At 37.8% G+C, this 14053-nt stretch overlaps 1 protein-coding gene across 1 annotated transcript; it reads left to right on the top strand.

The window, feature by feature from the left end:
• chaf1b (chromatin assembly factor 1, subunit B) lies at window positions 1-10254 on the top strand. Its single transcript, XM_008401021.3, has 14 exons — window positions 1-477; window positions 840-974; window positions 1773-1905; window positions 2017-2137; window positions 2529-2632; window positions 2737-2833; window positions 2960-3044; window positions 3853-3946; window positions 4800-4869; window positions 4951-5042; window positions 5139-5298; window positions 6539-7114; window positions 8741-8829; window positions 9751-10254. Exons 2-14 carry the CDS (start codon window positions 849-851, stop codon window positions 9849-9851), a joined length of 1848 nt encoding a protein of 615 aa, XP_008399243.1. The 5' UTR covers window positions 1-477; window positions 840-848; the 3' UTR covers window positions 9852-10254.
• Window positions 10255-14053: the final 3799 nt, after the last annotated feature.

The following is a 14053-nucleotide window of genomic DNA, read 5'->3' as shown; positions in this document are numbered from 1 at the left end:
TGCGACATAAAATATCAAATGATGTCTCAGTCAAAATCTATGATGCTCCAGATCCAAAAGCTAAATGACTCACTTTGATTATGTGACATATAACAACGTTGGAGTTGTTTAGCTACCAAAGCGAAGTACTATGGAATAAAGTTAAGTCCTATAATCTCAGGGAACTGAATTTAATATTTACACTGTTGCTCTTTTAAGCTGGTTGTAGTTGATGACATGTGCTCTGCACTAAGAAGTTATACTCTTCCTTAATAACCTGCTGTTTACGCTAAAACTCCACCTTCTTCTCTTCATCTCCACTCCCACCCGTGTCACCCACCGGCGCACTGTTAAGGAATGGACCCGTTGTCAAAAGCTGCAAACTAACTCCACCCCTTCCACTCTTTCGTCCAATCAGTCCCCTATGCTTGGCCGGAAGTTTTGAGCGAAACGTACGCGGGAAATTGTTAATATTTTTGCTGCTCAACGACAGAGGAGGTAAAGTACACACTCATTAAAAGTAATATTAGTTAGCTAATGAGGAAAAAGGTCGAGTTTGTCTATGTCACAATATGCTTTATAGCATCTAATAACGTTAGATAAACACAGTAATGTATGTGGCGACTGGCTTTTGAGTGAAATGCCTAGATAACCCGCTCAGTTTGGTGCTAACATTAAGAGCTAACCTTAGCATTCGGTTGAAGTATCTGGTAACAGTTTCAAAATATATTTTTTGGGGTAATTTATAACATAGGGTCCACCTTTGCTGTTTATGGACGCGCTATTTATTTGCACTATATTCAAAGTCATTTAAACTCTCTTGTATACAAGCTAGTGTTGCATGTGTTTCCTCTATAAAGGGGTTAAAAATGAAGGTGGTGACTTGTGAGATAGCCTGGCACAACAAGGAGCCGGTGTACAGTCTGGACTTCCAGCACAACTCAGAGGGACGTTTTCATAGACTGGCCACAGCTGGAGTGGACACCACAGTCAGGGTGAGTGGAGAGGAAACATCCGCTGAAGTTACAATTTAATACTTGATTAAAAAGCAGGGCTCAAAACCTCTTCTGTTTAAAACAACGGTAAGAGACATCTTAAGTGGGATCCAGAAGCTGACAGTACCAGTGATAAATATACTTTTTCCTTATGCCTGCCACTCATCTATAACCATGATGCGTTCAACAGTCTCATAATGTGTTGATGGTGCACTGTGCCGTCCAAAAGTCTGCATACCTCTTTAAGTTTTTGGCATATTACAGCTATAACAAAAGAATAAATAAAGGTATTTTGAGTGTATGTGGGAGGATCAGTCTCTGCTACATGGTTAAAAGGCAGTAAAATATATTTTAAATGAGTAATATTGTGGCTATTCTTCCTTTATGAAACACCACTCCGTGGAGTGAGCTCAAAAAAAATAATTGCAGAATCATTGCAAATCCAGATTTTTGAGGCAAAGTGGCATTCAGTCTCATTGCATCTGCAGTCTGGAAAATTCTGAAAAAGTTAACATTGGATTTCACTATTTTCCAGGTATTTTTTTATGAGTTTGTCTAAATGTTGTGCTTTCTTTCTTCTTTGTGTCTGCTCTTGCTAATAGCTTTCCTTCTTTCCACCCTCCAAAAGCCAAAGAAAATTGTCTTTTGTAGTGTCCAGCACACACTAAAAATAGCATCCAGGAGTTATGAGCTATGTCATAACTCCTAATTATTTCATGGCATTGCATCGGCTTTCAAAGTGGAAAGCTGTGAATGTTCATGACGAATTCGCCTCATTTTCCCCAATTGTTTACGCAGCTGTGGCGGGTGGAGCAAGGTCCAGATGGGAAGGCCGCGGTGGAGTTTTTGTCTAACCTGGCCAGACACAGCAAGGCGGTCAACGTGGTTCGCTTTAGCCCTAACGGAGAGCTGCTCGCTTCAGGGGGAGACGGTATGTCCCGCAAAATAAAGTTCTCTTTGTTTCTGTGTCACTACTTTTGTTTCATTAATACATTTAGAACAGAGACATGTCCTGTGTCTTGTTTTTTTTTCTTGCATACAGATGCAGCTATTCTTCTGTGGAAGCTCAACGACTCCAAGGAGCCGGAACAGGCTACTGTGTTTCAGGATGAAGAAGATGCTCAGCTCAACAAAGAGAGCTGGTCTGTGGTCAAAACACTCAGGTACATAAGAACAGAAAGTGGACTTGTCTGCTATATAAAGATGCACATGGTTTTGTTGTTGTCTTCTAGAAATATATTTTTCTTGATGTCCGCTGTGTAATAATTATTCTGGCTTCAAACACTCACTGCAGTGGCTTAACTAGGACAGCTTCACGTTTACATCTTCCAGCTGTGCAGACTGCAGCGCAGACCGATGATGAAGAAGCTGCCTCTCTGTTGATTGACTGCACCTTATTTTTATTTTTTTGCTCTATTTGTGATGTTTCATGACGTTTTAAACCTTGTTCCAATGTTGATAATTGTATCAAAGCTTGATTTTAACCAACTGTGTTTGATCAAAACTTTCCCAAATTATCTACTGAAACTGTTATATTTTCTGTTTTGTCCCCAGAGGACATTTAGAGGACGTGTATGACATCTGCTGGACACGAGATGGAAACTTCATGATTTCTGGATCTGTTGACAACACTGCTATTATGTGGGACATCAGCAAAGGTGTGCGGCCTCAGCTGTGTATGGTGCAAACATTTAAACGAGCTACATCAGTGATGCACGTTGATGATTTTTCTTCTTTTTTTTTTTTCTGGTTCTGTGTTTAGGACAGAAGCTGTGTATGTTGAATGACCACAAGAGCTATGTGCAGGGGGTGACCTGGGATCCTCAGGGGCAGTATGTCGCCACGCTCAGCTGTGACAGGTAGAACAGGAAGTAATGTTTTTAAGACTACTCGATGCATGTGTGTGCAGTAATAATATGGTGACAACCAGACTGATTTTATGTAAGTAATGGATTACTCCTTCTTATTTTCTGTTTGTGTGTCAGAGTGATGCGTGTGTACAGCACTCACACAAAGAAGAAGGCCTTCTGTATCAGCAAAATGAGCTCTGGGCCTCTTGCTGATGGAGAGGTTTGTAAAAATGTAGCTTCTGCACTTCTCTTTGTTTCAGGTCATAAAATGTAAATTTTTCACTCTGTCGTGAGGTTTTTGTCCTTTTTTCTAAATAATTCAACTATAAATATCAATCGGGCTCCTTTACTTTGTATTGAATTCTGGGAAAATGTGGAGATAGCTTTTAACATTTTCCAGATATGAGAAAAAGAAAATGGATTCAGGAAAAATTTTATTCCCAGTTAGTTAGCTAAAGATTGAGAAGCAGAATTAAATGATTCTTTCATCAATGTATATTGGATTTAGATGCTTTATCTTTGTATTTCTGCATGTTAAATTAAATTTTTGTCAAACTCAGATTGGTTTGATTTTACTGAACCTTATGAAAACCCATTTCTGCCTTTGGAGATACCATTTCTTCACTTCAAATGGTTTAACTTCAGATTGAATTTGAATTAGTTGTTTAAAAATAACCAAATGTGTTTTATAAGTTCCCTTTTTTTAAAGTTATGAGAGTTAAATCCTTAAATTAAAATTAGCTGATGTTTAAACATTTTTAGTGTGTGGCTTTAAAACTATTTCTTGTTTTCTTGTCAAACGTAGCACTGGAAGTCTGAAGTATTTTATCTCTACATTTGGAGAAACTGCTTTAAAGAATATTTTTATATATGCAGATGGTAATTTGGTCAATTCAGTTGATCACTCATTAAAATAAGGCTTGGATGTTTGGAGGTCTTTCAGAGTCCAGTCTGAAGAAGAGTTGAAAAGGAAAATGTGCATTGCTGAATTAAACCATCTGTAATCTCCGCCATGTGTCACTTTGCAGGTGAAGCAGTACAGAATGTTTCACGATGACAGTATGCGGTCCTTCTTTCGTCGTCTTTCCTTTACACCAGATGGGTCGTTCCTTCTTGCTCCAGGTACGTTCACCAAATTAAATCTCACCTTGCCAATTGTATTTACAGGGGGTTGAATATTTGATGACCTACTGGTTTTATAGATTAAATAACTATCAAACCAAAGTCTCTATATGTTTGTGGTTGCTTGCTTTTAATGTAGAAAAACAGAATAACAAGCAAATCGAGGGGAGAAAACTATTGTATTAAACTTAAAAATTGTATTACGTCAGTGAGTGACAGTGGGTAAAACATAACCAACCATTTGACACAGAAACATTTACTGACAAGCACAGTGCCATTTTCATTTTAATTGCTTGTTGTCTAATATCCTTTTTGTTCATTCTTTTTTATAGAAAATCTTTGTGAATTTTAAACATTTCTTGTCAGCTCCAAGCTGAAAGGCTTTCTCTGAAGAGTTTCTGGGCTTCTCCTGAGCCACCACCTGTTTATTCCTTAACAGTACGAAGTGGCAGAAAAAAATGGAAAAATACGGGATGCATTATTACTGGAAACCCAAGTTTTGCTGCAGTTGAAGCTGCAGATCTTTTATTTTGTCTCTGTCTGCTTTGTGCAAAAAAAAACGAACAAAAAAAAACTAACATTTCTGCCCACTGTCCATGCAAATTTCCACAAGATAAGTCAAATTGTCTGTGAACATAAACACGCTAAAGCAAATTTAAAAGTAATTTCTGTTTCCTTCTACTTCACAATTACTAACAAAACACTGTAGACGTTCACTACCAAACTAGAGGCATCCCTTTACATTCATCTTATATAGCAGAGGATTTCAAGATTAAAATTAAGCTTACAGAGACAGCTCATCGCTATCTTCCTTCTGTATCTAACCCTGTCGCTTTTTTTTCTCCAACAACAGCTGGATGTGTCGAGGTGGGAGAAAACATCATAAATACCACTTATATTTTCTCCAGGAAAAGCCTAAAGAGGTAACGCTTGCTTTAAATTTTGTTCATTTCATGCTTTTAAATATCTTATAAGTAATATTTACATTTGTTCTCGGCTGTCAGGCCGATCGCCCACCTGCCTTGTCCGTCTAAAGCCACCCTGGCTGTGCGCTGTTGTCCAGTCTACTTTGAACTCAGGTCCAAAAAGGGAGAAGGTGAGAATCATTAATTAGAAAAAGTTTTCTGTGATCATTCTTCTTCTTTCTTCTTTCTTCTTCTTCTGCGTGTTTGTTGACATTTCTGCCTTACAGACGGATCTCCCCAGGCTCTCCCCAACCTCTTCCAGCTGCCGTACCGCATGGTGTTCGCCGTGGCCTCCGAGGACTCCATCTTCCTGTATGACACTCAGCAGAGCCTTCCCTTTGGCCTGGTGTCCAACATCCACTACCACACACTCAGTGACCTCACATGGTAAACCTGGGCTTGAGTTGGGTTGAGTTTGTGTGTGTTTCTAGGTGCTTCTCAGTCTGCCGGTGTGTGACCAGAGGGCTTCTTGCTGGTTCTGTCAGACAGGAAAAGTTGGAACATGCCCTGACTGAGCTGACTTTTATTCTGTGCACAGAAACACTTCATGTTTGTCAGTCATACTTGGATGTAAAGAGATTCTTGTAGTGATGCCACTGCAGGAACTTTTTATTGGACAGTTTTCTTCCCAAACCAGTTTGAGATGTTTCCAGTTGTGCTGTTTGCTTGTTGACGGATCACCCACCGTACTTACACAAACGCACACACACACAATGAAGCCCTAAAGGTGTATTTAGTTTTCATGCACCCTTTCTGTAATTTTGCGGAAAAAGGTCACGCTGTAAGTCGGCAGTTTTATTTTTCTTATCTTAAAGGACCAAAACATTTATTTCTAGCTTGCATAAAAATCTGAAAACTGTTTTCCTACAAAGCTTTCCTGACATCAATCCATCCATCCATCCATTGCTCCTTCTGACCTTTTATGTTTCCATCGATTTATGGCTCCATCTATCTCTCTACTCCTAGAGTTTCCATGCTGCTGTCATTTTGTTATATAACCCTTCAGTCCATCCTTTCTGTCTTATTCCTTCAACACAATAGGTTTCTTTTGTAGTTTTAATATTTAAACCACTGCTGAACAACCAGCTCTTTGTCATGGTGAACTTCTGCATTTTAACAATAGACCATAATAGGAAGAGTAGTGTGTGTGTTTATTAGCTCAGCAGGGTGAGTTTGGCTTCAATGTAAAGAGCTTTGGGTGATCGCTATGACAAGAACAGTGCCCTATAAATTCAGGAAATTGACCAAAACTTCGCTGTGAAATGCTGAAATAATGAGTGCATGTCTGACTTGCAAAGATTAAAATAAAAAAGGAGAGAAGCCATAAACCTGAAAGTCAAAATAAAGCTCTTTCTGTAATTATACTGTTAGAAGTTATTTAAACTTCTAAATAACTTTTTTTCATGCATTTAGATTAAATGCATGAAAAAAAACATTTTAATGGATTAACACATGATAATAAATTTGATTGGTGTGTCTTTTTATCGGCTTCACATTAATGCTTTTGGGCACCTTAAATGTGGAATAAAAACTAGACCAAGTGTGAATGTAAAGTCATTGATTAATTAAACAGTGTTTTGTTCGTGTTTTACATTCCATCGACATGTCTGTACGATTTCCTGTTTAGGTCTAGCGATGGCTCCTTCCTGGCCGTGTCGTCAACAGACGGCTACTGCTCCTTCCTGTCCTTCTCTCCTGGGGAGCTGGGCACTCCGCTCAAGGAGCCTCCCGTCTTGGAAATCTTTGTCCCGAACAGCGGCGTTGAGAAAAAAGGCAAGAAGTCGTCAGCGAGCAAAAACTCCTCTCCGGTTTCCCAGCCGTCGAGTTCCGCCCCAAACCCGGCGTCCCACACCAGCAGCAGTAAAAAAGACTCCCCGTGTCCCACCCCGACGGACGAAAAGAAGACCACCCCGAAACCCAGATCGACACCTCAGCCTCGCAGGATCACCCTTAACACGCTGGAGGGCTGGGGGAAGCCCGCCACTCCCAAACCTTCGACTCCCTCAGCAGGTCAGACTCCGGCGTCTGGAAGCACGAGCGCTCCCTCGACTCCCCAACCCTCCGTGACTCCCCTCACCCCGACCACCTCCTCCAGGAACCAGCCCCGCCTTGCGCCTCTCACTCCCTCCACGTCAAAGGTTCTCAACACCGCTGGGTCCACAACCCCTAAAGGTCCGACCACCCCAAAAGGACCCACCCCAAGGTAAACAGGAGGGGAAATGAGACGTAAACCCTTTTTACTTATTTTTATATTCATTCTACAGTAAGCGCTGGGGCTGCAGCTAACAATTATTTTAGTAATTTATTATTCCATTGATTATTCTGATTAAAAAATTGGCACATTCTGCAGATTTTTCATTTAACTATTTAATAGTTCTTTATACAATATTAGAAATGCATTAATAGATGCAAAGTAATGGATAATTCAATTAGTTTTAAATCAGATAAACATTTTACTGTCTGAAATGCAGTAAAAGCATCTTTAGTGAACAGTTGATCATTTGCATCTTCAATTAAAAAAATACTTCAAACAACGCATTAAAAACTCGGCCCTTTCTGCTCCACTGAACATCAATACAGCACAGAGCCAATCTGGTGACTATATTTGGATTAATATCTGGATTGCAAAAAGTGCTTACTAGGAGTTTTGTATCACAGAATTTGCATAGTTGTAGTTTTACCCAGAGGAGTTCTGGGTAGATTTATAAACAAAGAAGGATTTTTTTTTTTTTATCCTAATTGCAATTTTTAAGTATTTGTTTTCACAGATGTGGATTAATTACTGCTCTGAATGTGTTTTTCTTTTTTGCAAATGCCTTCTTTTGAATCTGTGTACTCCAGTTAACAATCAATTACTAAATTAGTTGATTATTGAAATAATCAATTCATCACAAATAGTCCAATTAATCGTTTTAGCCCTAGTTGACATGAATGTGTGCATTGTTACCCTATTACAAGCCAGTTATTATAAAGGTAATATAGGTATATTCACATTTATAATTCGTTTACTCATATTAAAGACTGGCCTTTTTTTTATCATGCTGCTGCAGTAATAGATGATTTTTATTTTCAGTCTTCTTACACATCATGACAGAATGCCAGTTTTCAACTATTTCAACAAGCAGAAAAATAAGTAGGAGAGTATAAGTAGGAGAATGAAAACTCGGTTTGAACGTTTGAGTTAAATTTCTTAGAACTAGTGGAAGTTACCAAATGGAGGAACTTTTTGTCGAGTCGTTTTAATCTATTGTTGTTTACTTTTTGCCACCCGTGCATTGAAAGTTTCATTGAGCTGAAGAGCTCTGGGTACTTAAAGGGCAGCTGGTCCCGTCACATGACCACCGGTGATAATTTATGGAAATGCTGGAACTATTCAAATGGGCTTTTGACTGGAGTCACACGCCTGGGAAACGCTGCTTCCACTGCCTGCTTCTGCTGATGTTTCAAGAGCTGAACTCATAATCTGTGAGCTCTACAAATTGCTGGGGAACACCATAAACTCTTCTATTATCCATTGTTTTTCAACGAGAGATGCTTCCAAGTGATTTTTAAGGGAAAGCTGGGATCATTTTGATGTTTCTTTCACTTCACACGTGCTTCGTCCTGGCAGTGCAAACAAAGCCCCGTCTGGTACGGGGGATCTGGTTGGACCCCCACTGACTGCGGCTCATAGACGATTGTTGCAAATGCTTTTCTGTTCTACTTTTAACAACATGCTAAATAAATGATGGAAACCACGTCTGTTACAGCAAAGCAGCATTCTTAATTGATGCTTTGGAGTTTGTGTAGTTTGATAGTCTCTTTATTTTTGGTCTCCGTTTGTTTTTAGGAGAGTGTCTTTGACTCCCCTTGGATCTCGGCCTCCAGCTGTCAGCTCACTGTTCAGCAACGCTGCAGCCGCAGAGAAGGCCAAACACGGTTGGTTTCTCCACCTTTTTCAGCTTAGCGTTTAAGAGTGTTGTCTCAGTTTGCCGTCCTCAATAACAGCTTTTAAAAAATGTTAAAAATTTTGTCTTGAAAATCTGCAAACCCTCCTTAAGGTTACCTTTAACCTTTACACACACCAATGGGAGGCTTTCTAGAGCCTAAGTTATGTAAACACAAACACTTGTTTCTTTTTCATGTGCTGTGTCACTGGGCCAGAGTTGTAATAGTTAAATAGCGGTAAAATAAGTAAAACTTCATTTGAAAGATTTCCGTTTCTTAAAGTAATCAGCCAAATGTTTCTGAAAATTACATCAATTCCCTTTGGTTATAGTTTAGTTGTAATATGGTACTTATTGCTTTACTTTGTTGCAAATCATTAGTAAGACTAAATCCACCCTCTAAAAAAAAAAATACAACTTTTAGGTCAAACTTGCCTCTGGCAACATCAAATAATGCAACTCTTTTTCTTGTTTACAATTTTTGACATTTTTAATGAAGTTCCTCCTCCGAAGGTGTTTATTTGTATTCTGTATGGCTCCTCCAAACATTTGAGTCAAACAGTGCAGAGTGTTGAGGAAAATCTGACAACAAAATGCGTGGAAGCAGTTTGTGACTCCGGCCAAGTCAGACTGAAATGACCAGATTTAAATGTTTCAGAGTCGTATTGTTATAAAACCCATCAAGTCTGGATCCATACACTCCACTAACATGAGGATTTTCATAAAATCCCTCAATAGACACCCATACTTTATTACCAATTGGTATGGTTAATATACATCATGCAGCATTAATGACACAATCATGTGGCTCCTTTTTTTTTCTTCTTTTTTCTAACATTCTTATATCTCCTCCAAAAACTGCACAGAAAAGTTTATCCTCTTGTCGCTGATCCCTCTCTTTGTGTCTCTCCAGAGCGTCCATCTCCCCCCTCCGATCCAGTTTGCCAACCTCCAGAATCCAAACGGGCCAAGACCAGTAACACCCCAGTAAAAACCAGAACATGTAAGGATTAGCATTCACTGCCTGGAGTGTGGTGGTGCTTAAAGGAAACATCAGGAGTAAAAGAACTATATGAAGCTCCTCGTGGTTGTAACACCGCAACATCTTTGTGATTGTTCAGCTACAAACTGCGTGACGTTCTGTTCAAAGAGTTGTTTTTTGGGGGTTTTTTAAACTGTATTTAGTATCTTAAACAGATAATGTTTTATGTCCCTTTCCTAATGACGCTCTGAGGCCGTTATGGGGGGAGAAAAATAGTAAATCGAGATAAATCTGAGCTGCAGTGCTTGAAGAAAAAAAGAAGAGCACTTTGAGGTTTGGTAGTTAGAAGTTTAACTCTGTAACCTTTTGACAACTGAAGCAACAGTTAACATTTTGAATTGAAAATGTCAAATTATTAATAAAAGACTTCAAGTAGTTTGGTTCAAGGTGTCTTGATTACACACGGTCCTTTCTTAAAATGTTTGAGTATTCCTCATTTATCTTTTAATAATTGAATATAATTATGCTGATTTGTAGATGCCTTTTATTAAAGCCTTGTGAAACCCACTTTATAAGAACCCGTGTTTGCTTTCACTGGTGTTAAGGTGCATGTATATTAACATGCATCAGTTAAAATTTCAAAAAGTTTAACATAGATGATAAAAAAACTGAAATGTTTTCAAATTATTATCACCGCACTAAAAAAAAGACCAATTTTTCAAGCACATTGATCTTTGCTTGATTGTAAACTCTCGAAGGAGAACTACCACCAGGACCAGTATGGACCGCAGTGAACCAGTAATAGGTGCTGGGCGCTGCTTTTGCAACCTTCAGTTATCTCTGTTGTTGAAACATGAATCTGAAAATACTATAAAATCCAAATGAAGTCATCAGGTTCCAACATAAGAAAAGAGAAAATGAGAAAATTCTTAGGATTTACAAACTGATATGTTTGGTTGCCAAGCTAACTTTACTGAGTGTGAGAAAGGTTTAGTAGTTTAATATTTACTCAAGATATGGTTTGCATGCAAGACAGCCATATTGGATTTTACGTTTCACACACTTTTCTTTTTGTTACACATTTAATCAAACTAAACTTTTCCTGTTTTATCTGTGGTGTCATATTCTCAGGTAAAGTGTTGCCAACAGAAGGATTTACACATTTTCCTAAATGTTTTAGACTCTAATTTAGTGTAATATGGAAATACCCCCACCGTAATCGAAAACCAGTGTTAAACCATGACTGTGCTTTGAAAGAAATTAACTCAAACTTTTGTAAGGTTGAATAGAATGAGAAGTGTCGGCAAAAGATTACAGAACTACATAAAGAGACAATTTACAGGTGATTATTGAACATTTAATAAAGAGGTAATGTTATGTGTATTATTTAAATGGGATTAGCTTTCAAAAACTGGGAAGACAAAGAGAAAACTTCCTACACATGCTGTAGGAAGTTGTTGAACTAAAGAAAGCTTTTTTTTTTTTTTTTTAACTTTACTGGCAAACTGAGTAAGAGTAGGAGGGTGATTGTTTGATCTCGTCAGAAAACAATGTTGCTTAGCATCCAAGGATGAAGCTCGGGTCATTTGAAACAAAGGAAGTGGTAGAAACAATCCAGTGAAGTCACTGCAATGAAGCATCAACAGTTTTTGTATTCTTCAAATATTTCAAAACCAAAGCTTGAAATATGGTTTACTGAACTCCTGCGACATCTTCCTCAGTAAGGCTGACATCCACATACTGAGTGGATTCAATAGACACAGAATCTCAATGAGATCTGACTTCACAGTGTTGTGTATCAGGCTAAAAATTAGGCTGTAGTTTTCTCACATGGTCATGAACAATATTGCACATCTGAAATAGGCACGAGCTAAGCAGACTTTCATTTTAAAATTAAAACTGGGTAATTGGAGCAAAGGCCCACAGATCAACAGGTAACGAATGTTGCTAAGGTTTCAGTCAAATGAAGAAGTTGAAGACTTTTGGATGCTAAAATTTACAACACTCAAAGAAGTTCATGGAATCGTGGTTAGAAAGCAGCCATTTGTGATTATATAACAACAGTGTCATAAGGCACTCAGTTTGGTCTGAGTGCCTCTAGACCACATTCTTCTTCATCCTGGAGGGAAAAAAAGACAATGCTGGTCAATCCTGGATGAGAACTATGTGATTAATTTTAAAAAAAAAAAAACTCCCAAAGACTAGGTGTGCATTCTAGTTGCTCTAACTCACAGATCTGTCTCTGGTTTCAGACTTTGTTGTGGTTGGCTGTTTTCTCAAAGAGAGTTATATCTCTGTTCCCATCTCGCTGTGGGCATTCTTCTCTTCAGTCGCTGGCTGTTGTCAGGGCCCAGCGACTGAGAACGAATGTGCCAAGTGTACAAACATTTACGTCAACCTTAAAACAGATTACAACAGTAATTTTAACTCTATTCTCCGTCGTACCGACAAATTCAGCTAAATAAGAATATTAAGTTCTGAACTATATTGTAGATTCCCCAGTAAGGAGTTGCCATTAAGTTATGTACTCTCTCTCAGCTATGCTTTTTTAATAAATAAATAAAGTTCTAGTTACTTCATGAGCTCTAAGTTAATTACAACCACCAACCATGCAGAGGTGCAGAAAATACTGTTGTTTTAAACACATGTAAGTAGTAGGATTTGTGAAAAACAGAAGACATACAAACAAAAATGTGAGTACATTTATTAACCTCCGATCATATTTCATGTGTTTTATGCAAGTTTTTTAATATACATTTTTGCATTTATGTCTTTGTGAGATGTGGGGATATTCAAGAACATCTGGGCCAAGCGCTGAGAGTTTCCAGGTCTTCCAGGTTTACATAGAAGGAGCTAAATTCAGGAAAATACAGGAAGACAACTCACACTCATCATCAGGGATACACGTTCATCTTTCTTTATGATATGCTTAAGTTGTTTTTTATTTTGAATCGAGTATGCAGGATTTTCTTTTATTAATTTGTGGCACTTTAACAGTAGCGTACCAACCAGGAACTGTCATACTTTTAAGTCTTCCACAATTGTTTTTTTCCCCCCGTTTTCATTACCAACACTACCAGAGACTCTGAAATAACTTTTACCTCTGACAACCTAAAACCTAATGCTCCTTCCCAGGCATATATAAGCTGTTCTGTTACATTTGGTTCTACCAAAAACTAGGTTAAACCTCAGAGGAGAGCAGGCTTTTTCAAAAGTAGCTGCCAAACTTTGGAACAAGTTGCCTTTAAAATAGCTTCATGTCCTGCTTTTAAAAATCCACCAAATTTGAGAGGCCTCTAGCACAGTGGAGTTGGTACACTGATTTAAATGTTTTTGTCTTTTACACACAGCCAAAGCTACAATGCAATGGTTTTGTTAAAAGCATCTATATTCGTGTGTTGTGATGGCCCAGTCAAAGTCTAGATCCACAGTTGAAACCAGACATTTACAGCAAATAAGAAGACACATATCATGGACAGAAAAAAGCAAGGAGACCCAAAATGTTTGACCCAAGTCATACAGTTCAAATGCTACCAAATACTAAACTTAACTGAATTTTGAAAACACTAATAAATAAATCTCTGACCACTCCTTCTGTTATTGTGGAATTTAGCAAATAGAAAAAAAAATTGTTAATTGTAACTGACATACAATAAGAGAAGTTTGGTTTTTTAACAAGAGAGTGAGTAAAAAATAAGAATGTGTCTATTTAGTCTATTGAAATATCTGGTTTAAATCCAATTAAATCCAATTAAGAATCAGTAGGAAGACTTAAAAATCTGCTCAGATACATTCTACATTAAATCTGAGTAATTGTGAGTTTTTGGAAACTCTGGTTTGGTTGGTTTCTCTTTGGTTTCTCTTATTTTAAACGGGCTAATAAATATAAATGGGCATCATATGTTTGAAATTTGTGTTAGTAAAAAAATAAAAAAGTAAAGAAAAAATGGCTCTGTATTATTTTTTTTCCTCTTCAAAAGTTTGGACTAAATTTTTATTGGTTTATTACAAAAAATACTAATAAAACAAAAGGAATTTTGTTATTGGAAATATTTTATTATCTATGATTATAAATTTTTCATGTACGCATTCTACTTTTGATGGGACACTAAAATTGAAGATTCTTGGTTTTCCTTGAGAATATTAAGAGACAATGCCTTTCCAATTATATTTTTAGACTTGCATAACATTTTAATGTTAATTCAGCATTGTGCGTCTTAGTAAAAGAACTTGG

This window comes from Poecilia reticulata, chromosome 2 (genome assembly GCF_904066995.2).
Source record: "Poecilia reticulata chromosome 2, P_reticulata-male-v2, whole genome shotgun sequence".
NCBI lineage: Eukaryota > Metazoa > Chordata > Actinopteri > Cyprinodontiformes > Poeciliidae > Poecilia > Poecilia reticulata.
Note: the sequence above shows the minus strand (reverse complement) of the source record. Positions and strands in the feature narration are given on the sequence as shown.